We start from the raw sequence: 20,869 nt of genomic DNA on the forward strand, positions 1-20,869 counted from the left end.
AACAAGCAGGTAAATAGTTTCAAACCTCACTGAGCCAAAATGAGCACAACAGTTGTGTTTCCTCTAGGAAACTGGTACTGTCTTCGAAAAAACATTTAGAACAGGCTCATAAAGCCTAAACATTAGCAGATGCCTAGAAAACAGTACTGATCTGCGAAGCCTTCCACGTTTCTCACTGTGATCTCTCAGAGGAACAGCAATTTCCCCTCTCAGATGACAGCATGCCTCCACAATCCAAATAAGATTAGACTAATCGCACTGGGGTTCACTCTTTCCTCTTTCCCTTCCTCCCTCTCTTCTTCCCTCACTCTATTTGACTATGGTGTCCTCTATTTCCAGCTAATTCATCTGAGTACTGACATGATAAAAGTGTTGTGTTGTAAAACGTATTAAGAACCTTAAGCAAATTTTTAAGAACAATTAACATTTTTAATTTTCCAATAGAGACTGGATACATTAGAGTAAAATATAATATTATGAAAAGCAAACATATTAGCATTAAATACTCTCTAATTCATCATGAATCCAGACTACTGTTAGGGCAGAATGGGGGCTGACCTAACTGGGTGGAGCAGGGAAGGTGGTACTGAATTCCTGGGACCCAATCCTGGACAGCTTTTCAGACTGTTCACTCTGGTGGTGTGGGGCAGAAGGGATGGTCTGGCTGCACAGCTGCTGAAGAACCAGGGATGATAATACAGCTGATGTTCTCTGAGCATGTTGCTTCAGGGCCTGTTCTAGTCACTTTTTCATACATGGATTCACTGAATTCTCTCCACAGCCATGTGACATTGGTGACATCATGCCTCCTTGCTACAAGTGAGGAAACAAGCCACAAACTGCCTTGCCCAAGGACATCCAACTGGTGTGCCATAGTCAGGAACTGAACCCAAGCAATCTGGTAAGAAGCCTGAATTTCTAACCATAGTTCTATGCTGTTAAATTAGTTACTTGGCATTCCCTTTAAAAACTTTTTCATCAGTGCCGACCACTGGAATTCTATCTATGACACCAAGACACAGTACTTTATTTTTTTTTTTTTAAGATTTATTTTACACAGTACTTTAAAGGTGCTCAGAGAAAAGCAATATGGCATGTGCAGTGATTATAAAACTATGCTTTGTGAAGCTATTGGCACTCCTACAGATATGGCCATAAATAGGGAGGGGGCTTCTGGCAGCTTCCCTCTGTATCCCACCACCCAACAACACGTTACTGCTGTGATTCATTAGTTTTACACACTGGCTTCCATGAGTATTTCTGTTTGGAGTTTAAGAAAGGGTTTACTGACAAAAAAAAACCAAAAAAACCAGGAAATTATTTTAGCCTAATAGTATTTAGACTTTGCAATTAGGCAGAGCTGTGTTCATATTTTGGTTTCATTATGAAGTGTATGTAATCTTGACTACATTGCTTAATCTATGTGCTACTCCCATCTATAACACATATATAGTAATTTCCACCCCACAGGTGTTTGTTAAAAGTTTAAATAAAAATATTATCTACAAAATAATTTGCATAGCATTTTATATATAATACATGATCAATAAGTAAATTTTAAAAAATAATTCTATGTAATTCTTTATAATTCTAAAAAAAAATCTTTTCATGGTTTAGACTGTACTAATTATTTACTTTTCTATTTCAAAGCCATTAAGATGTAAGTGAATGAGAATAATTAAAAACACTCTAGTGAACGTGGATATTATTGAATGCCAAAGGTTTTGCCTGAAAATGCAAAATCAGTATTTAGGAGTTACTGGAGAACTGATGAATTAAAATAAATGGGAGTATATACCATCTAAGGGCACCACAGACTTAGCCTTGCATGTATGAATTAAGAAATGAAATGAGCTCACTGCATAAGCATGCTTGCTCTAGAGCCAGTGGTTTTAGTGCTAAATCATAACAAAGCAAAGTAAACAAGCCTGAAGTTAAATGGATTCTAAATGGCCATAGACATTCTCAACTAGATGGACAAGGCCTGAGAAAAGGGCTTCCATCAATGTTAATGTGAGCAGAGCTGCTCAAGTACAGAGCATTAAAAGAAAGAAGAAATGCTTTGAAACACTCTGAATTATTTATCTGAGAAGAGAAATCAAAGTAAAAGATAAGAGAACCACGTATTCACCAAAGAGGCTGTCTAAGAGCTATTTTATATTCTTTTCTCGACAGATACTATTTTTCAAGCCCATTAGAACTCGGAGTCACATCATGACCAACATTTTGGCCTTTCTTTGACTCCTCAGGCAGAGTTTCAAAACAGGAAGAAAATATTTAATTATGAATTCCTTAAAGTTTACATTATCAATAAAATGTGTCACATTCCCTGAACTCTATTATCTGACAAGGAACAAGGAAGAAAGCAAAGACTATAAAATATATCGTTTAGAAGCCCCAAAGCTGACTAAGTAAGATGTATGCTTGAAAATTCTACTTACGGCATATCATAGTCTAAGAATATCTCAAAGCAATTTAGGAGATTTATGAGGTATAGAATAAAGCAAGAGAACTAAAACCAGCTCTATTAGCTTAGTAATAAGAAAATGTAGTTGAAGAAACAGTACAACTTGTCCCAACAATATTTGTTGGTAGAAATTTCCTTCAGCAGCCTCACATAATTTTGGTCTCTGAGTCCACTTACTTTTTTGCAACTTCCTTTCCCACAAGGTGCAGTTATTCATAATATGGGATTAATAGCAAACACTATGATTTATCCTGTTTCCTGCTAAACGACATACAAACTCACAAATCACTGCTGAAAACCATGGGTTCCCAAATCAGTTAATGTTTAATCCAGTAAAATGCACTATAAGGAGCATGCAATCTAATTGATAGTAATTAAAGACACTGAATTAAGGGTAGGCTTTTTGAAGATGAACTTATTTTTGAATGGTTTCCTTTAAGTTTGACTAACAGTCTATCTTGTAATTACAATTCACAAAGCTTTGTGAAACCTGTCCAGCAGATAAGTCCTTCTGTAAAACCATCTGCTCTACTGATTAATTTCTCTAAGAAATGACAATATTTGTTATGTAAATGATGGAAGTTCAATTTGCCAAATTCATTAAGGGGAGATCAAAGACATTAAGACTTAAAATAATATACCTATGTATTTGGAAGAACAAAATGCAACGCAGAATTTTGTATAAAATAAAGATTTCAATAAGACTTTTGTTTTTCCCACATACTGTTGGAAACTAAAATATGAAAAGTAGAATCAAATATATTTTCTTTTAAAAAAGCATCAAATAAAATCAGCAGGTGCTGCAACTGTATATTCTAAAATAATGAATTTTAAATCAAATTGAATTAAAATATTCTCTAAATGAAACTTGAGAGTAAGTATTTTACTCAGACTGATCTTCGAAAGGCAGTAGGGGTCAGGTGATGTGACCCCATCTCCCACTCAACTTGGAATATTCAATAATCTGTTGACAAGTATTAATATGTTGTCCCAGCTCTAATCCACCTATTCTTATAAAACTGACCTGAGTAATTTTTAATTCTCTGAATCCTATGGCAACTAAGCCTGAGTATGAGAGGGTGAATAGCCATAAAGCTCCATAAAAACAAACGATGGCAATATTAGCACACGCCCTGACGCATGGCAGAGGCTCAGTAAATACTGGGTAAAGAAACCAGTGCACTGGGACAACCCAGAGGGATGGGAGGGGCAGTGGGGTGGGAGGGGGGTTCAGGATGGGGAACACATGTGCACCCATGGCGGATTCATGTCAATGTACGGCAAAACCACTACAATATTATAAAGCAACTAGCCTCCAATTAAAATGAAAAAATAAAAAAAATTAAAAGAACAAAAAAGAAACAAGTATTGCTCTTTGCTAGTTGTCTCCTGTAGGCACAGCTCAACCTGAGCCTTACAGTATCATTTCTGAGAATCCAGCTTATCTTCTGTAACAAACAACCTGCCACGGTGATAAAGTGTAAACCTTCTCAGAGGTAGCCTGTAGTAGAAAAACCACCCAGCTGGGGAGTATAAAATCCAGCTCCAGCTGTACCCCTGAGTAACACTGAGGCCTCTGGACAGCCACGGAGCTCTCTGGGTCATGGTTTCCTCGTGTGTAAGATAAAGGGTTCCTACGGGATGATTTCCAAACTACTGCCTGGCTAAGAAAAGAAGTTGCTGTTGATAGATCCTTAAAATATCACAGAATTCTACACATGACAGTGTATATGCTTCCATGCGTAAAACAGATAACCAATGGGAATTTGGTGTATGGTTCAGGGAACTCAGACCAGGGCTCTGTAACATCCTAGAAGGCTGCAAAGGGGTAGGCGGTGGGAGGGAGGTCAAACAGGGGGGGGACACATGTACACCTATGGCTGACTCGTGGTCATGCCTGGCAGAGACCAACACAATACAGTGAAGCAATTTTCCTTCAATTAAAAATAAATAAGTTTGGGGAAAAATGAAAAAACAAAACAAAACAAACACCCAAAAAACAAACAAAAATATTACAGAATTGTGGCAAAGGAATAATTTCATTTGATACGAAACATATTTTGGGAAGACTGCTAGCTGGCATGACTGGATGCCTTATCACCCCACCCAACATGCACATGAGTGAAGGAGACACTAAATATTAAGTACACTGAGACAACAGACGTAAGCGGATTGTACCAAGGCAACCTGGGACACGTGGTCACTCTGCGTCCTCCCTTTGGGTAGCTAAAGTATTATTGCAGACCAAAACATTTTCAGTTACATTAATTTAAACTTCTTATTTGACCAAAGATGACTTCCATTCGGGTAACAAAGCATCTAGTAGATATTATGAATTTATTTGGGTTTCCCTGGTGGCTCAGCTAGTAAAGAATCTACCTGCAATGTGGGAGACCTGGGTTTGATCCCTGGGTTGGGAATATTCCCTGGAGAAGGGAATAGCTACCTACTCCAGTATTCTGGTCTGGAGAATTCCAGGGACTGTATAGTCCATGGGGTTGGAAAGAGTCGGACATGATTGAGTGATTACACACACACACACACACACACACACACACATTCACAGGCCATTTCATTTCATACAAAACTTCCCTTGAAAAATCACAGAACAAAAGGAAACTCTGTTGTACTAAAAAAAAGCTCATACTGTAAATAAACATTTATAAAAATGCCAATAACCCTGGAGAAAATGCCCTGTAAATCCTGAGCAAAGGTGTGAAGCTAGATTCTGAAAGAAGAGGGTTCCTTAACCTAACGCCCTCCTTGGGACTTCCCTGGTGGTCCAGTGGCTAAGACTCTGAGTTCTCAATGCAGGGAGCCCAAGTTCAATCCCTGGTCAGGGACCTAGATCCCACACGCTGCAACAAAGATCAAAGATCATGCATGCCACAACTAAGACCTGGTGTAGCCAAATAAATAATAAATACCTAAATAATGAAAAAAGAAAGGCCCTACTCCCCCAGTCATGAGCCTCAAGGCAGCCTCAGACTTACTTGTATCCCTTTGGCGTCAGGATGCACTTGGAGTCATGCTGGCAGGGGTTCAAGTCCTGGGCGCAGAAGTCCAGTTTCTCCTCACACAACTCTCCTGTTAACAGGGCAAATGGCATTAGGTCATAGAGAAAGATTAAAAGCTTTCCTGCCAGTAGGCCGTGTCATGGGTCTGAGAGGTAAGCATAACTTGTGATTGGCAAAAATAAAAAATCACAAGACATGGAAGCAAAAGATCCAAAATGCTGGCTCTGCTGCTAAACACTTCTATGACTTGGGACAACACAACTATTGTAAACTGTGACTAGTAGGAGCCCCTTTACAATGTAGTATACTGGAGGAAAAGGAAATATGTATGCTTTTAAATTTTTATTCTTTTATCCTTTTTTATTTGGACTTTTTATTGAGGTATAACATATATTCAAAAGATAAACGAATAGCTAACAAATGGTCACAGACTGAACCCATTCATATAACCAGCATCCATATCTGAAAACACACCATTTACCATCATCATTTACCAGAGGCTTGACTCCAAGGATAAGTAACCACTACCCTGAGCAAAGATTATTTGTGCCTGTTTTTGAGCTTGATGTAAATAGAATCATTTGGTAGGTATCCTTTTATATTTGGCTCATTCTGTTGTTTTATGTTTGAAAAAAAAAAAATAACTCTCAAATCTTCAGGGTCTCCAAGGTCTTATAAGCCCAGAAAAAAAGGCTGTTTCCCTTTTATGACTTATTGGAACGGCTCAACAGAATACGCCTCAGCTACATCCATCACAACAGAAAGAAAACAGCAAAAGGAGAATCAATCAAGATAGAGAACGTACGATTCTTTCCATCAACTAGTTTATAAAGAATAATTGTCATCCATAAATAAGAACTACAAGCATAACCATGTCAATTCTAGACTCTCTGTGCTGAATTGCATGTCTGATTATCTCTAAGGAGATTTCTTCATATACAAATAACACAATCATATATTATTTTCAGACACATTGGACCAAATACGATTTTCAGTGAGAACACTTTCCTGATCATTGTGTGAGATTTTTAAGATGGCGGGAAAGATGTAAGATTTAAAAGTTTTTTCCTTTTCTACCTTACCTTTAAATGATTTTATATGCAGTAAATAAATGAATAAAGCGATACATCTATAGGCAGCTGCTGTTCATTTCCAAGAAACAATTAGAACTTTTATGTGTTCAAAGTGTGTAGATTTAAAGCAGCATTGGTTAAAAAATCAGGATTTTGAAGCAAATCTCTTTGTTACAGACTGTTCTTCTAAGGTATACTTTGCCAAATGGTAGAAATAGTTGCCTAACAGCTAAATTTGGTATATCATTTACACTTCAAGGATCTTTTCCCATGATTTAAATGCATACATGTACTAAGCTTGGAATTACATCAATGCGGTGTATGATAATTAGGTTTTTTCCTGTCTCTTAAAGAGAACTAATTGCACTAAAAGTCTCATATATTTCTTTCATAAGGAGACTTTCTGTGTCTTTAAATCTGTGATACAAAGAGTTTTTATCAACATATACATGATGAGCTATTTTTAAATAGGGTTTATTTAAAGCTTTTTACTTTCAACTAGTATTACTTTAAATGATACAGCTTGATGGAATGTATTCATTATAATCTATCAAGCTACTGTGATGAAACTGCTGTCAGTTTTCAAATTAAATCTATCCAGTTGGATACAGACTCTTTACAGTAGTCTATATCTAAGGCAGTTTAAATATTATTCTATGTATGCTTCACTTTATACCCAAATAAAAAGTTATTTGAAAAATGATAAGAGGAAATGCTTTACTTCTTATTCATTGTGATCCAATCCAATCCAATCCAATCCAATCCAATCCAATTAAGACATTCTAAACCACAGTTCACAAGGATGTACTAGATGATATTGGACTGGATGCGGGGGCTTACAAGGATGGATGTAATGGACTCTGTTCTTAGTCAGCTCCCAGTCTACCAGCAGAGAAAGTCTGAGCTGGAGACAGAACATAGAGTAAGAACTTCATTTCTAAGAGAAGAAAACAGGAGTCAACCCTTTATTCTCTGTTAAGTATTTCTCCATAAACTTAAGGTGGAAAGGAGTGAGAAAGGAGATCAGTCTAAGAAACTGTTGACTAAACAACAGCTTTAAGACTGAGCATGCCAGCTTACATGTGAAAGCTACCTCAATATCAAGATTTCATTATTTTATAAGGGATCTATCTTAAAAGAATAGCATGTTGTTGTTGTTTAGTCACTCAACCATGTCTGACTCTTTTGTGACCTCATGGACTGTAGCCTGCCAGTCTCCTCTGTCCGTGGGATTCTCCAGGCAAGATTACTGGAGTGGGTATCCATTCCCTTCTCCTGGGGATCTTCCTGACCTAGGGACTGAACCCAGGTCTCTTGTATTGGCAGGTGGATTCTAACAAATGAGCCACCTGGGAAGCCCATAAGAATCCATAGCAACACATTGATCAAGACTAACAACTATACTAATTACTTTAGCCATCAGAACAGCAATGCTAATTGCTAAAGTTGTGTATGATAGATCATTGTGACCATCACATAGCTGCACATTTGACTCTGGTAAAACTGGCTGGTTACTTCCAAAGGATTTATCTTCATTTAAGTATCACCAAATATGATAATACTAACAAATAATACAAAGCATTATCTGTTTCCCATTACTGCCTGACTTACTTTTAAAGCCCAATCTTCCACCCTATATTCTTGTCACCTGTGTCTATTCACTATGTTATGAATTTATCTCAACTCTATGCCTGGGTTAATGGTGCTTCCTTTTGCCTTAGTAGCTTTAGTAAGTTCTGCTATCAATTTTCTCATCCATTATATAACCTATTCTTTATGAAATCTTCCTGGATCTTTTCAACCATCTGTTACATGTCATTAAGGGTGGCATTATACATCAATTTGTTTCAATAATTTCTATATATCATGTTTGCTTGTGATTCTCTTAAGGCACATGTATTTTATGTATTTATTTATTGACTTAATAAACATGTATAACAGTGCTTACTGCTGTGTATCAGGGACGAGCTTCCCAGGTGGCTCAGTGGTAAAGAGTGGTAAAGATCTTCCCAGTGCAGGAGATGCAAGAGACGTGAGTTCAATTCCTGGACTGGGAAGACTACCTGGAGAAGGAAAATGGCAATCCACTCCAGTATTCTTGCCTGGAAAATTCCATGGACAGAGAAGCATGGTGGGCTACAGTCCACGGGGTCAAAAAGAGTTGGACATGACTGAGCATGCATGCACACTGTGTATCAGACTGCTTTAATTAAACATTGCATAAATATGTAGTTGCTTAATGTTCATGACAACCATATAAGGTAAGCTTGTAGGGTTCTACTGCTTTGGGTGCACTGGGTATTCATTAGTGTTTATCTCATTTCTTTTCTTTGATTGGAAGATCATTGAGAGCAACGTGTTTTGAATATTTGTCTTTATATCTCTCTAGGGTTTGGGATAATGACATAATAAAATAATATTTATTGAAAGAAACATTCATGCCTTTTAAGGAAAGAACTCTATCTTGTTGACCTATATCCAACTTCTTTCACTTCCACCTTTAGATATTTTTTCTCTTTAATTTCTACTTAATGATTAGCCACTCATCATTAACAATAACTAGCTTATGTTCTTTCCTTTAAACATCACTTAAACACTTTTTAAATATTAAAAGTAAGTGTTTTCATTGAACTGTTCCTTGAATTTCTTCTAATTATATTGTGTTCTGCTGTATTTGGGGGAAGTCAGCTTTCACATAACATCTCACAGTGGTAAGATATAGAAGTTTAATATAAAATGGGAAATGAAGCAAGCTCCATAGACAAATGCAGGAAGGTTTATCTAGTCCTAAACCAGTAAAAGGAAAACTGGACATTTGAACACTGTGTTAGATTTCTGAGAAGAATGGAAACAAAAGGCTCTAATAGTAATGCACTCATATGCTTTAATTATTAATACTACTGAACTATTTCTCCCAAACTTCACAGTATTGAGAGGACATTATGCACTTCTTCTTTTTGGCATATGTATAGTCAGAGCTAGTGCTGTGTTAGTGGAAAAATTAGGGGGAAAATAAAGGAAAGGAAAGTAACTGAATCTGTTTCTTTTCTTTTTTTGATGATCCAAGGCCTTCTTGATATCATATCATTAAGGGCTCCCTCCTCTCCTGAAATGATGGAGTGTGTGAAATGACAGAATGGATGGAAAGGTGAACTATGATCTATTAACTTATAAGCAGGTCTTTACATTTCTAACATGGCATTGAGGGGAAGGTATGTCAGGCCATTGGAATGGTTAAGGGCAATGTGTTTAGATACAGGTTAAATTTCGGTGCTCATGAATCCCTCAAGAGACAGAGTCTAGGCAAACATTGGATTCATAATTTGGCTCCAATCAACTCCACAAAATCCCAGGAAATCCTATTTATTTGACTTCATCCTGAGCCCTTAAAAGTCCCCAATGACAAAACAATAGCATAGAACCCAATCGTTGCCTGACATTTGTGATTTCACTTTTGATCAGACGAGCAAATTAATCTTCTTTGTGCTTCCAGCTTCCAGTGATTTTTGTTGATGAGAAGGCAAAGCTCTGTGTGTGTGTGTTGGCTGGTTGCCTCTGTTTAGAGAAGAAATAGAGGAGTCAGCCAGGGAATGTACTGTTACTTTCTCAAGATTACAGAAGTTAGTGAATGATCAACTGAAAATTGTGAAGAAAGAACAGCACGTGTCCTAAACAGAAGTTTTTTTTTTTTTTTGGTAAGAAAGTGACATCTAGGTTTTAGATCACCTCTTCCTGATTGTGTCTGTCAGTTAAGTACGGCAGACAGTGAGGTTTGAAATGATTACGTTCTACAGTTATGCTAATGATTGCTGTTGACGCAGTAAGGCAGGAGAGATGCCCACTCTCACAAGTTATCCTCAGAGTCCAGAAGAAGATGTAACCCACTGCTTACTGAGCATCTGTATATGTGGTCTTTCTGAAGGACCCGATGTAGCAGTAATATGACTGTACACCCTGGCTTGCTCCGGACAGTCCTGCGTTATACCTGCTGTCCCAAGGTGATTTTCAATAGTGTCCCCATGCACTCACATACACATGCCCTGCTTTGGGTGACAAATGCTACGGTCACCTTGTGGGTGGAGCAGTAAAAGCTGGATCATCAGAGTTAATGCTCTGTTTGGAGTGAAGAGTGAACCAGCATAAAGAGATCCTGGGGAGAAACGATTATCACTTGGGTGAAATGACATGTGGGTTCCTGCTTGGAATAATCTTCTGCGACTTATTTGATATAAAACAATGGACTGGTTGCAGAGAAGTGAACTATTTTATTGTTCTGGGCCCCAGTTCTTTACGAGTAAAATGAAGTTCTGGAATTGAAGTTGTGCAAGGTCAACTGTGGCTATATAAAAAAATTTTTTTTAAAGGCAAAGTGCTTCTAAAGAGATGGCAGATAGCAAGTCAGCAAAGGAAGTATCATGCCTTAGCTGAACCAAACAACATTACTGCATCAGTGCTGAGAAAGAACAGTGTCGGCATGTACCTTAATTCCACTGAGGTACCAATACTGTGCGTATTACTGCAACGAGGCAGAAATCTCAGTGTAATTGATAATTCCTACGGGAAACAGTGCCTGGAGCTGGCCCTGTGTCCTGCTTCAGTTTAGATCCGTGGACCTAATTTTAAAGTTCCCTACTTCTTAAACACGTGCAGCCCTTCCTTCATCTTCATTTGTACTTCTGGTGTCTTAAGTCATCTTTTTATTTGCATTCCTTATTACCACACTCACTGAAATAGTTTTAGAACTCTTTCACAAACTTCTTGCCTGATATCTATGGTGAGATCTGCCTTTGCATTTTTTTTAACAAATGATTCTGGTAGCCGACTACCAGATTTTTAACATCACCATATATTTTGAGTACATACTATATAAGAAGACTTGTGTTAATGCTAGGAGTATGATGGTGAATAAAAAAAATGATATCCTTGTTCTCATGGAGCTCATACATGAGAGGAGGAGGAGAAAGATATTGATCCAATAATTTCACAAGTAACTATAAAATAGCCTGAGTGATGAAGGCTAATAAGTGCTCTGGTTTGCTCTAGAAGGGCAACTAAGGGAGGTGTTTTTCTTTTCTGAAGAAGTAGGGCTTGGATTGTAGGTGAAGAGGGGATAAAGAGCACTTGCAGAGGTTCTATGCAGGAGGTGACATGGAAAACATGAGCTCGGAGACACTGGGAGTGAGCTGGGAGAGCATGGTGGCAGAGAAGGTCACAGCGGGTACCAGGGGCCACAAGGTAGAATGTCTTTACTTAATGAGCAGTGGGTGCCACTGAAGGGTTTTATGATGGAGGATGGCCAGATGGCATCGGTATCTTGGAAAGAACATTCTGGCTCTAGTGGAGGATGGACTGAACAGAGACAAATACAAATGGGTGAGAGATGACTCGGTACTCAGGTGATCGTAGAGGAGATGTAGATAGTCGGGAGAGACATTTCGGAAACAAAATAGATGGGAACTGGTGTTGGATTGGGTGGGCATAGGGGAGAGAGGAAACTGTCTGGAACTTCTAGATTTCTGGTATGAAGACTGGAACTACCTTTCAGAGACATGGAGAACACTGAAAAGATCAGGTTTTCTGGGGCAAAAATCAAGAGTTTGAAATATAGTGATGTAGTGTCATGGGTTGAATTGTGTTTCCCCCTAGTTCCCCCTCAAAAATATGGTGCAGTCCCTCAGTACCTCAGAATGGGATCTTATTTGGAGATAGGGCTTTTACAGAAGTAATCAGGTTAACATGAGGTCTGTAGGTGGGCCCTAATCCGGTATGGCTGATGTCCCTACAGGTGAATGTGCTCAGTCGTGTCCAACTCTTTGCAATCCTTGGGACTGTAGCCCGCCAGGCTACTCTCTGCATGGGATTCTCCAGGCAAGAACACTGCAGTGGGTTGCCATGCCTCTTCCAGGGGATCTTCCCAACCCAGGATTGACCCTGTGCCTCCTGCAGCTCCTGCACCGCAGGTGAACTCATTACCCCTGAGCCACTGGGGAAGCCCACGATGCTCCTATAGAACAAGGAAACCCGGCACAGAGGGCAGCCCATACAATGGACAGAGAATGAAGACGGCCTTCGACAGGCCAAGCAGAGATGTCTGCAACAGATCCTTCTCTCAAAAGGATCTAATGCCACCGATACCTTGCGTTTGGACTTCTAACCTCCAGAACTGTGAGACATTAAATTCTTATAATTTAAATCACCCAGTTTGTGATAGTTTGTTATAGTAGCACTAGTAAACCAAAATAGCTGGTAAATTCTAAATTACTGGGGGTTTATAGTGGGGAATAAAACTTTCAACTTATGCAACTATTTCTTTTCTTCCCTCATTCTCTTTTTCTCCTTACATCTTTCCTTCCCTCCCTTCTTTCCGCCTCTTTCCTTTTTTATTTCATTCCATGTGACTGTTCTCTCCCATGTCTGAAATACTCTTTAAAGCTTCTCCAACAGTGTCTGTAATAAGCAATGAACAAGGAGAGGAAGTGGCCATGATCTTTACACCATGACCTTTACACTTCAAGAGTCAAGGTTTGAAAAGAGCGTATCAGCATGGTTTAGCCCTCCATTCGCTGCCAGAGTTGGATGCCTCTCCATGAAGCACTCTGAGTCTTGGTTGACTTGGACCAGTCAGTCCTTGGCCCTCTCTCCAAGAGGCATTGGCATTAAATGGTGAGGATTGCAGGACAGGCCACCCAAATAGTAATGAAGATTCTCCTCCTTTTAGGGTTAAAAGGTGATAATGGCAAGAGACTCATAAACTACTGTCTTATGTGGTGGAGGGGGGGTAGAAAAGTGAGTCTAATTTCTGTTTCATCTACTTGACAATAAATCTGGAGACTGGTTTGAACTTTGAATGACAGTTGCAATGAAAAACAACTACCAACATCTCTATTATCATTAATTACAAAATAATAATCTTGAAAGTGTTTTATTATATTACATCAAAGTCATCAAAGCTTGTGGTAGGTAGATGACACCTGAGTTGAGCCTTGTCACTAAAAACGACTTACATTTTCTATAAAGACATATTTCTTAAACATGCTTTTTCTTAAAATATACTGGTTTAACTTATGGCACTGTTGAAAATTCTTAACTGTGGTGATTCTTCGTCAAATCAACGAATAATGATCATATAATCCATGAGAGATAATATTAAATTTTTCCTGAAACTAGTAAGAATAGTATAAGAGGAAATTAACAACATATAGTAGAATTATTTTATATGTATTCTGGAGTGGCTGTTTAACTTGACTAAAATTCAAACTTAACTTCAGTTTAACAATTTTCATAATAATATATTAGGGAGAAACTATTTTGAACTAGAATTAGCAAATAAAAGGATGTACATGACAAAGTCCTTACTCTGGAGGAGTTAAAATCTGGAAAAATTAGAGACAAAGATAGATGCTTAAGTTTCCCTTAAGTTTCATTTAGTGACTGGTATATGGACAGCATCATGCCCTACAAACTGGCTGAATAATTTATTATTTTATTTATTAATGAAAAATATACACACAGATGCAAAATTCACTATTACCCTTAAAGAGACTTCTCTTGGCAAGGTAAACTGTGCCATTTAGAAAAGAAGACATTTTTGAAGAGCTGTTGGATTGACAATTAGTTGCTTTCCATCTACCAAGAAATTTAGGCAACAGCGTAACTTGCAGAAGCTTACTCAGTTCTCAAACCTGCTTAACAGAGAAGAGGTTGTCCCTAGATCAGGGTTCCAGGAATTTTCCAGCTCAACTCTGTTGATTATTCATTTTTTTCACTAACTGAGCAATAAGAAAGTGTGGGTTTTAATTAGTAAGTATCTCATGTATATTTTTCCAAAAATTAGCACTGTATGTCCAAATTGGCCATATTTACAAACATAACAAATGATTTTAGATATAGGCATATGACACCGTTGGAATGCTTAACTCTCACTAGTTTTTGCTAATATAAGCAGATTAGTTTCTCTCTTCTCTGAAACAGAAATAATCTCAGGGTCCATTCAGGGGACCATGGATGTATGAAGGGGGTGGGAAGGATTCCGCAGCAGCCTGTTCTTATTCCTATTGATAAACTTTACCAAGCTAGTTTCTTTTTTAATATGAAAGGATCATTGATATTAATAAAAATGGAAAGGTAACGTATGACCACAATCTGGATAACTGAACCAGAATTCTAGTGTTAAATTTAATCTGTTATGACATTTTCAAATACACTTATAACAAAGGAGGAAGTCTGGTTGAATTCCTGATGGCATTCCCCAGCCACAGAGTTCTGGAGGGTCAAACACATCATTCTTCAAATATCTGCATTGTGAGCGCTTCCTTCAGTCAAGAAAAACCTGGAAAAATGCTACTAATTCTACTCTGCATGAATTGGCACAGAAAGGAAAGCTATCAAAAATAGGCAACCTACTGTAAATAAATCGATATTTCACTTCCTAAAGTTACACTACTTGAGGGTAAGGGATGGATAGCTTTATTTATAGTTTTGTATCCCTTCATTGTCATTATATTTGCCAGCAAGTTATCTGCCACAAATTAGATACTCAATGGCTGTTGAAAAATGTGAAAGACAGCACTTATTTGATTGCTTTTCAGAGGAAAATACTTTATAAATGTTAAGGAGAAGGAGGCCTGGATGGCATAAGGGATAATATAAGAAAGAAGAGAGAGTAAGGAACACTGGTAGCAGATTTGTGTTCTGAGATCCCAGCCTCAAGTATGCCCTTGCAGGCTGGACTTGAGAGACTACCCTGTTAACTCAGGTATCCTGATAATCTTGTCTGCCAAATGATGACTCTCCCAATGGGAAACAGAGAGGACGAACTCTGGAATCAATAGGAAGTATGAGTGTAAATGGCATGTTTGAGAAAGATTAAGATAAACAGACCTGAATTTTCATTATCCTGTTTTTCATTATCCAATTTAAAAAATTCCATGCAATTCCTTAAAAATTGTACATTTCTCATTTGTTCTTATTCATATAAAGAATACAATCCTCTCTCCTCTCACAGACCTTGCAGGGAGACGGATGGACTGTATTAAATGGTGGACACAGCTGATGGGATTATGGGAGTCATTCCAGAACAGGTTAATTGAATCAGACCTGAAAGAAAAGTATTTGTTTCCTCTTCTTTCACTGAACCAGGCCAGTCCTATTTGTTCCATGGTTTGCTCATTGTTATAATCCCAGGCACCAGAGCACATTAACATGAGCAGATGCCCAGTCGCCAATCCGAATAGTCAGTATCGCTATCAGTAGTGATAATAATAAATGAATTTATTTCCATCAGTAAGTAAAGAATTACTTATGAGCAGAGAGTTTCTGCTTCTTATTTTCATAAAAGAGTTAATTCTTCTTAAAGGTTCCTTTTAACAATAATCTGATGCTTTCTTACTTGTGTTTACTACCCTGAAATTTGTTCTATCAATTAGCAATAGTTAACTGACATTCATAATATGATCAGTAAACTATCCAGAGCATACCCACATCTCTAAACTTAATCAAATCTAACTGTTAGTATAGAAATATAGAGAACTGATCTTGAGGGGCTGTGAATTTTTGAAGATATATTAGCCACTGACAAATGTCCTCTTGGTTCAAAGGGTGTGCAAAATGGGACACCCACATAACGAACACTGCCAGAGTGCAATCTCTCATGAGATAAAGTTTATCATAATTCTAAACAGGAAGGCTCAAGGAAATATATTATAAGTGTGGGAATTAATATGTTTCAAAAAAGAAAACCATTTTATATTCTCACTTTTGTTCTATATGATATGAAATGTGTGGCTCTATAATGCTCATTGGCCAGAAAGTTTGATTACACTTTGTATTCAGAAACTACTGTCTTTATTTAAAAACTAGTCAAGTAGCTATATTTTGCCATTCACTTTCTTGGAATGAGAAATGACTGCTTCGTACTGGTGAAATAACTGACCTAATCTGAACTTCCAATGAAGAATCAAAGCCAAACAGCTTGACAAGGGCTAATGTTTTATGTATTCTCATATCACTTTCAATTCTGAGCACAGTATCCTGAATGATGTATTTTCTCAATAAATATCTTTTGAATTTTTTTAAGTGGAAAAATTTACCTCTTCAAATAAATAAACAAAAAAGGAGGTGTTTTTCAGTACTTCCTCGCTGGAACATTATGTCTAAATAATGCAGCCAATTCCAACAACCACAAAAGCTGCAGAAATATTTAATTTTGTTTTCAGAATAAATCAGTCCAAATTATATTGACTAAGGCTTGGTTAAGCTAAACTGTTGTTCTGGGCTCAATGGGCCTTGTCTATTAACTACACAGCAAATAGGATCCTTAAAATCTTTTCTAAGATTCAAATACATTTAAGAAGGTTTGAAAGGTTGGAAGATGAATGCAAACCACACAGTATAATTAGGCTGCCAAAGTACTCTCTCTAGTTAAAACAGACTGCAAGTACAACTGCAACTATATTGACACTGATAAACAGCCTTTACACATCTTGAGGCATAATTAATGAGAGAAGGAGCCATTGTTAATAACAGATCACAAAAATCCAAAAATATACAAAAAACCCTAAAAAAAGGCAGCCAAATTGAAGAGTTCTTCAGTATTCAATATTTCCTTATACTTCAAAGTATAATAAGAGGGCAAAGAAAACCAAAGGCTTATTGGTAAATAAATCTTTTCCTTTGGATGTGAGTATGGTAAATAAAATGAATAATAATAATTTTTTAAAAAGACAATACTGAAAACCACTGGGGGAGAAACTTCCTTCATGAATATAACTTATTTTAGGTAGAATTTTCTCTATCAAAAGTTTGTTAGAATTCCTCCATCATTGAGAATGACATCAATCATCTAAACTATGTCACTGTAGCAATGACAATTGAAATTAAATGATGGAAAACTTGAACTTGTCCTCTATGACAGCCCATGATATTTCTGGAGTATAGACATCTAACATTTTCAAGTGTTTTCTTATACATTCTTCCATTCTTCCACATTATTCTCAAACATCAAAATGAAGTGGGACAGATGTCATTAAAGATTGTGAGAGGCCCCAGAGTTGATACATTTTAGTGCCTGGATGAGAAATTTGAGCCTTTCCCATTAGCTTCATAAATTCATCAGTATCCCACCTGCCCTATGTAATGGAAGGTAGCCTGGTCATCAGGATATTAACTATACAGGCACCAATTAGACACTTTCTTGTTTTCATGTCTAGATTATGTAGATTGCTTGTCTGCATCTGAATTTTGTGACTATGGATTTACCCTTTTCAAAAGCGCATGAGGGTCAATTATTTATAGCACGCTGAGGAGGCAGCAGAAGGAAAGCTTGTTTGGCACTGAGGATGAGTCAGAACCACTATGGCATGTGAAAAATGCCAAATCTGGAAGATGGCAGCAAATAAGAAGGGACTAATTCCAGGGGAAGGTCCCGAAGTTAGAATGCAGGCCATGGGTTCAGTTAGACACTTGTTTGCATCTGGACCCCTATTCCCAGGTGACGCTAGTGGTAAAGAACCTGCCTGCCAATGCAGGAGACATAAGAGACGCGGGTCCAATCCCTGGGTCAGGAAGATCCCCTGGAGGAGGGCATAACGACCTACTCCAGCATTCTTGCCTGGAGAATCCCCATGGACAGAGGAGCCTGGTTAGCTACAGTCCATGGGATCGCCAAGAGTCAGACACAACTGAAGTGACTGAGCACACACACATCTTCGGGTAAGTGCTTTGTTGCTGTTTTATACAAAGCAAGTGAACAAGTGAAAGTCAGTCAGTCAAGTCTGACTGTTTGTGACCCACAGACTGTAGTCTGCCAGGCTTCTCTGTCCATGGGACTCTCCAGGCAAGAATACCAGAGTGGGTTTCCACTTCCTGCTCTACAGGTCTTCCCAACCCAGGGACTGAACCCAGGTATCCTGCTCTGGCAGGCGGAGTCTTTACCGTCTGAACCACCAGGGAAGTCCTATTTTATAGAACTTATTGCTCAAATCTTTATTGCTCATATTTATAGAGTTCTTTGGGGCTTCCCAGGTAGCTCAGTGGTGAAGAATCCCCCTGCCAAGCAGGATACATGGGTTTGGTCTCTGGGTTGGGAAGATGCCCTGGAGAAGGAAATGGCAACCCACTCCAGTATTCTTGCCTGGACAATCTCATGGACAGAGGAGCCTGGTGGCCTGCAGTTGATGAGGTCACAAAGAATTGGACACGACTTAGCAACTGAATAACAATAACAACAGAGTTCAACTTAACTATCTGTCAGCTAATTACAGAGTTTCTTTTTACTTACAAAAGTCACTCTGAGTGCTATAAAGAAGTTGAAACTTCATTCCTAGTTATGTTTGGGATTCAAATAATAGAAAATGATTTGACTGCTTTTAAAAGCAATTTAGTCAGCAGCAGGTTCTTGGAAATAGGAGACATCTTTTATAAACATAAGCATGAAATTTAGGCAGTACATGAAACCACGTGGTGATTTAAAGCACTATCATACTGCCAAGCTCGCTCCTGAGAGAGTGTGTGTGTGTGTGTGTGCGTGTATATATATATATATATACACACACACACACACATATATATAAATATAAATATTTATATATTTGGACAAGAATATATATATATATATGGACATATATATGGACAAGAATATGTCCATACACTTGTGACAGAATAATGGCCACTGTGTTTCCTGAGATAGAATCAGGCCTTAGAAGTCTCTGTCCCAAACCACCAATTGCTTTAGTACTTGTAAAAAAAACAACATTTGACCAAGGATGGTATTGGATGCATTAATCCACAGAGAATGTATAGACTATATTTTTTACATTCTCAAATAAGACATAACTTTTTTTTTTCATGCTTTTTAACTTAACTCTGCACATAGTAAGAATAAGTGAACAACTGATTAATCATCTGAACTATGTAGCAGAAAAAAAGTGAAGAGGAGACAGATCTGCTGTAAAATATAGTCCATGTTAGCCTTTGAATCATACTGCTAATGCCATATAAACAACTGGAGCTGTCAAGACAAGCACACCCTTTTAGGATAATGTGCCTGAACTTGGCACTTGAAACTTTTGTAAGCTGAATGAGTAAAAATACAATAATATTAGGTATAATTCTGAATTTCTAAGATTAAAAATTCAACAAAGATTACATGATGACTCCCAGGACATGCTGACCAACCTTGTCACTATAGGACTTCCCTTCCCAGACCCTGATATATTTGGAAAATCATACAGACTATAAGTGCCAAGGATTTAATATGATCTTTTTATGCTTTAAAAATACTGCCTAGTACACGTGACTTTCTATGAGTTTGACATCATTTAAAAAAAAAACCAACTTCTTGGGCTTTGTAATTTTTATCTTATAAAATGTTTTAATAAATGTATACACCTTTTAATATTTTTCATGTTTCAAAATACTGAAGATATTAATTTAAAATTATGGGGAAATTCTCACTATTTAACATTTTTTCTACCTACAGTCTACCTACTGCACTAATTGACTTACATTTTTCATGATAAAAATAATATATTTGGAATGTCTTTAAAAAAGGAAAAGCATACAGACAAGAAGAAACTAAAAAGCATTAGTCTTTCTTTTTTGCCACTTCTGCCCACTCAGAGAGTTTCTTTTGCAGCCTTCCAGAAATTGGTAAAGTGCATTTCAGACACCCTTTTGTAAGTGTTTGGTATAGCTATCCACATATCAAAGAATTTGATATATTGAATTTGACATATTCATATCAGATTTCATTTTAGTCAACATTCCTTTTACCATGTACACACCATGAAATCTATGTAGCTTTAAAAGAAAGAGGGAAACGAAAATAAAATCAAAATAGACTTAAAAGGCAACTAACCTTTTTCCACCTCATTCAGATTAGCAGCTGGCAGCAACAAAGACAGAAGAGACAAAAGACGTTTTACATTGCGGTACACAGCAGGGCACAGGAAGCCAAGGCACAGCATTAACAACAGAGAAGCCCAGGGTGAGACAGCAAACGGAAGCAAGGCTTACATTTCTTACCTAGAGCCGGGCCAAACGCACAAACAAGGAGAAAATGAGGCAAAAGGCAGACGCCATCACAGGGAGCGAGAGATCTCAGCTAAACCAGGCGACTTAACAACAGGCAGCTTTATTTGTAAGATGTGCACATAATGGTTTGTGTGTGGGCATTGGAGATTTGGAAAACAAAGAGATAATGGAAAAATTAAAATGCCCTGAATTTTTTCTGCAAAACGCATTTTAAGTCTTTACATGCCCAACTTGTATGGAAACTTTCATTCACTGAACGTATGCCATCCCCATCAAGTAAT

At 37.7% G+C, this 20,869-nt stretch overlaps 1 protein-coding gene across 2 annotated transcripts in view; it reads right to left on the reverse strand.

Annotated features, from left to right (window-relative positions):
• The window catches only part of SLIT2 (slit guidance ligand 2), a 383,481-nt gene that overhangs the window by 27,096 nt on the left and 335,516 nt on the right, over positions 1 to 20,869 (reverse strand). For both annotated transcript variants that reach the window (XM_043438885.1, XM_043438884.1), the window contains one exon: positions 5,461 to 5,554. In XM_043438885.1, the coding sequence (XP_043294820.1) occupies positions 5,461 to 5,554 (94 nt within the window). The remainder of the gene's footprint in view (positions 1 to 5,460; positions 5,555 to 20,869) is intronic.

This window comes from Cervus canadensis, chromosome 19 (genome assembly GCF_019320065.1).
Source record: "Cervus canadensis isolate Bull #8, Minnesota chromosome 19, ASM1932006v1, whole genome shotgun sequence".
Lineage (NCBI taxonomy): Eukaryota > Metazoa > Chordata > Mammalia > Artiodactyla > Cervidae > Cervus > Cervus canadensis.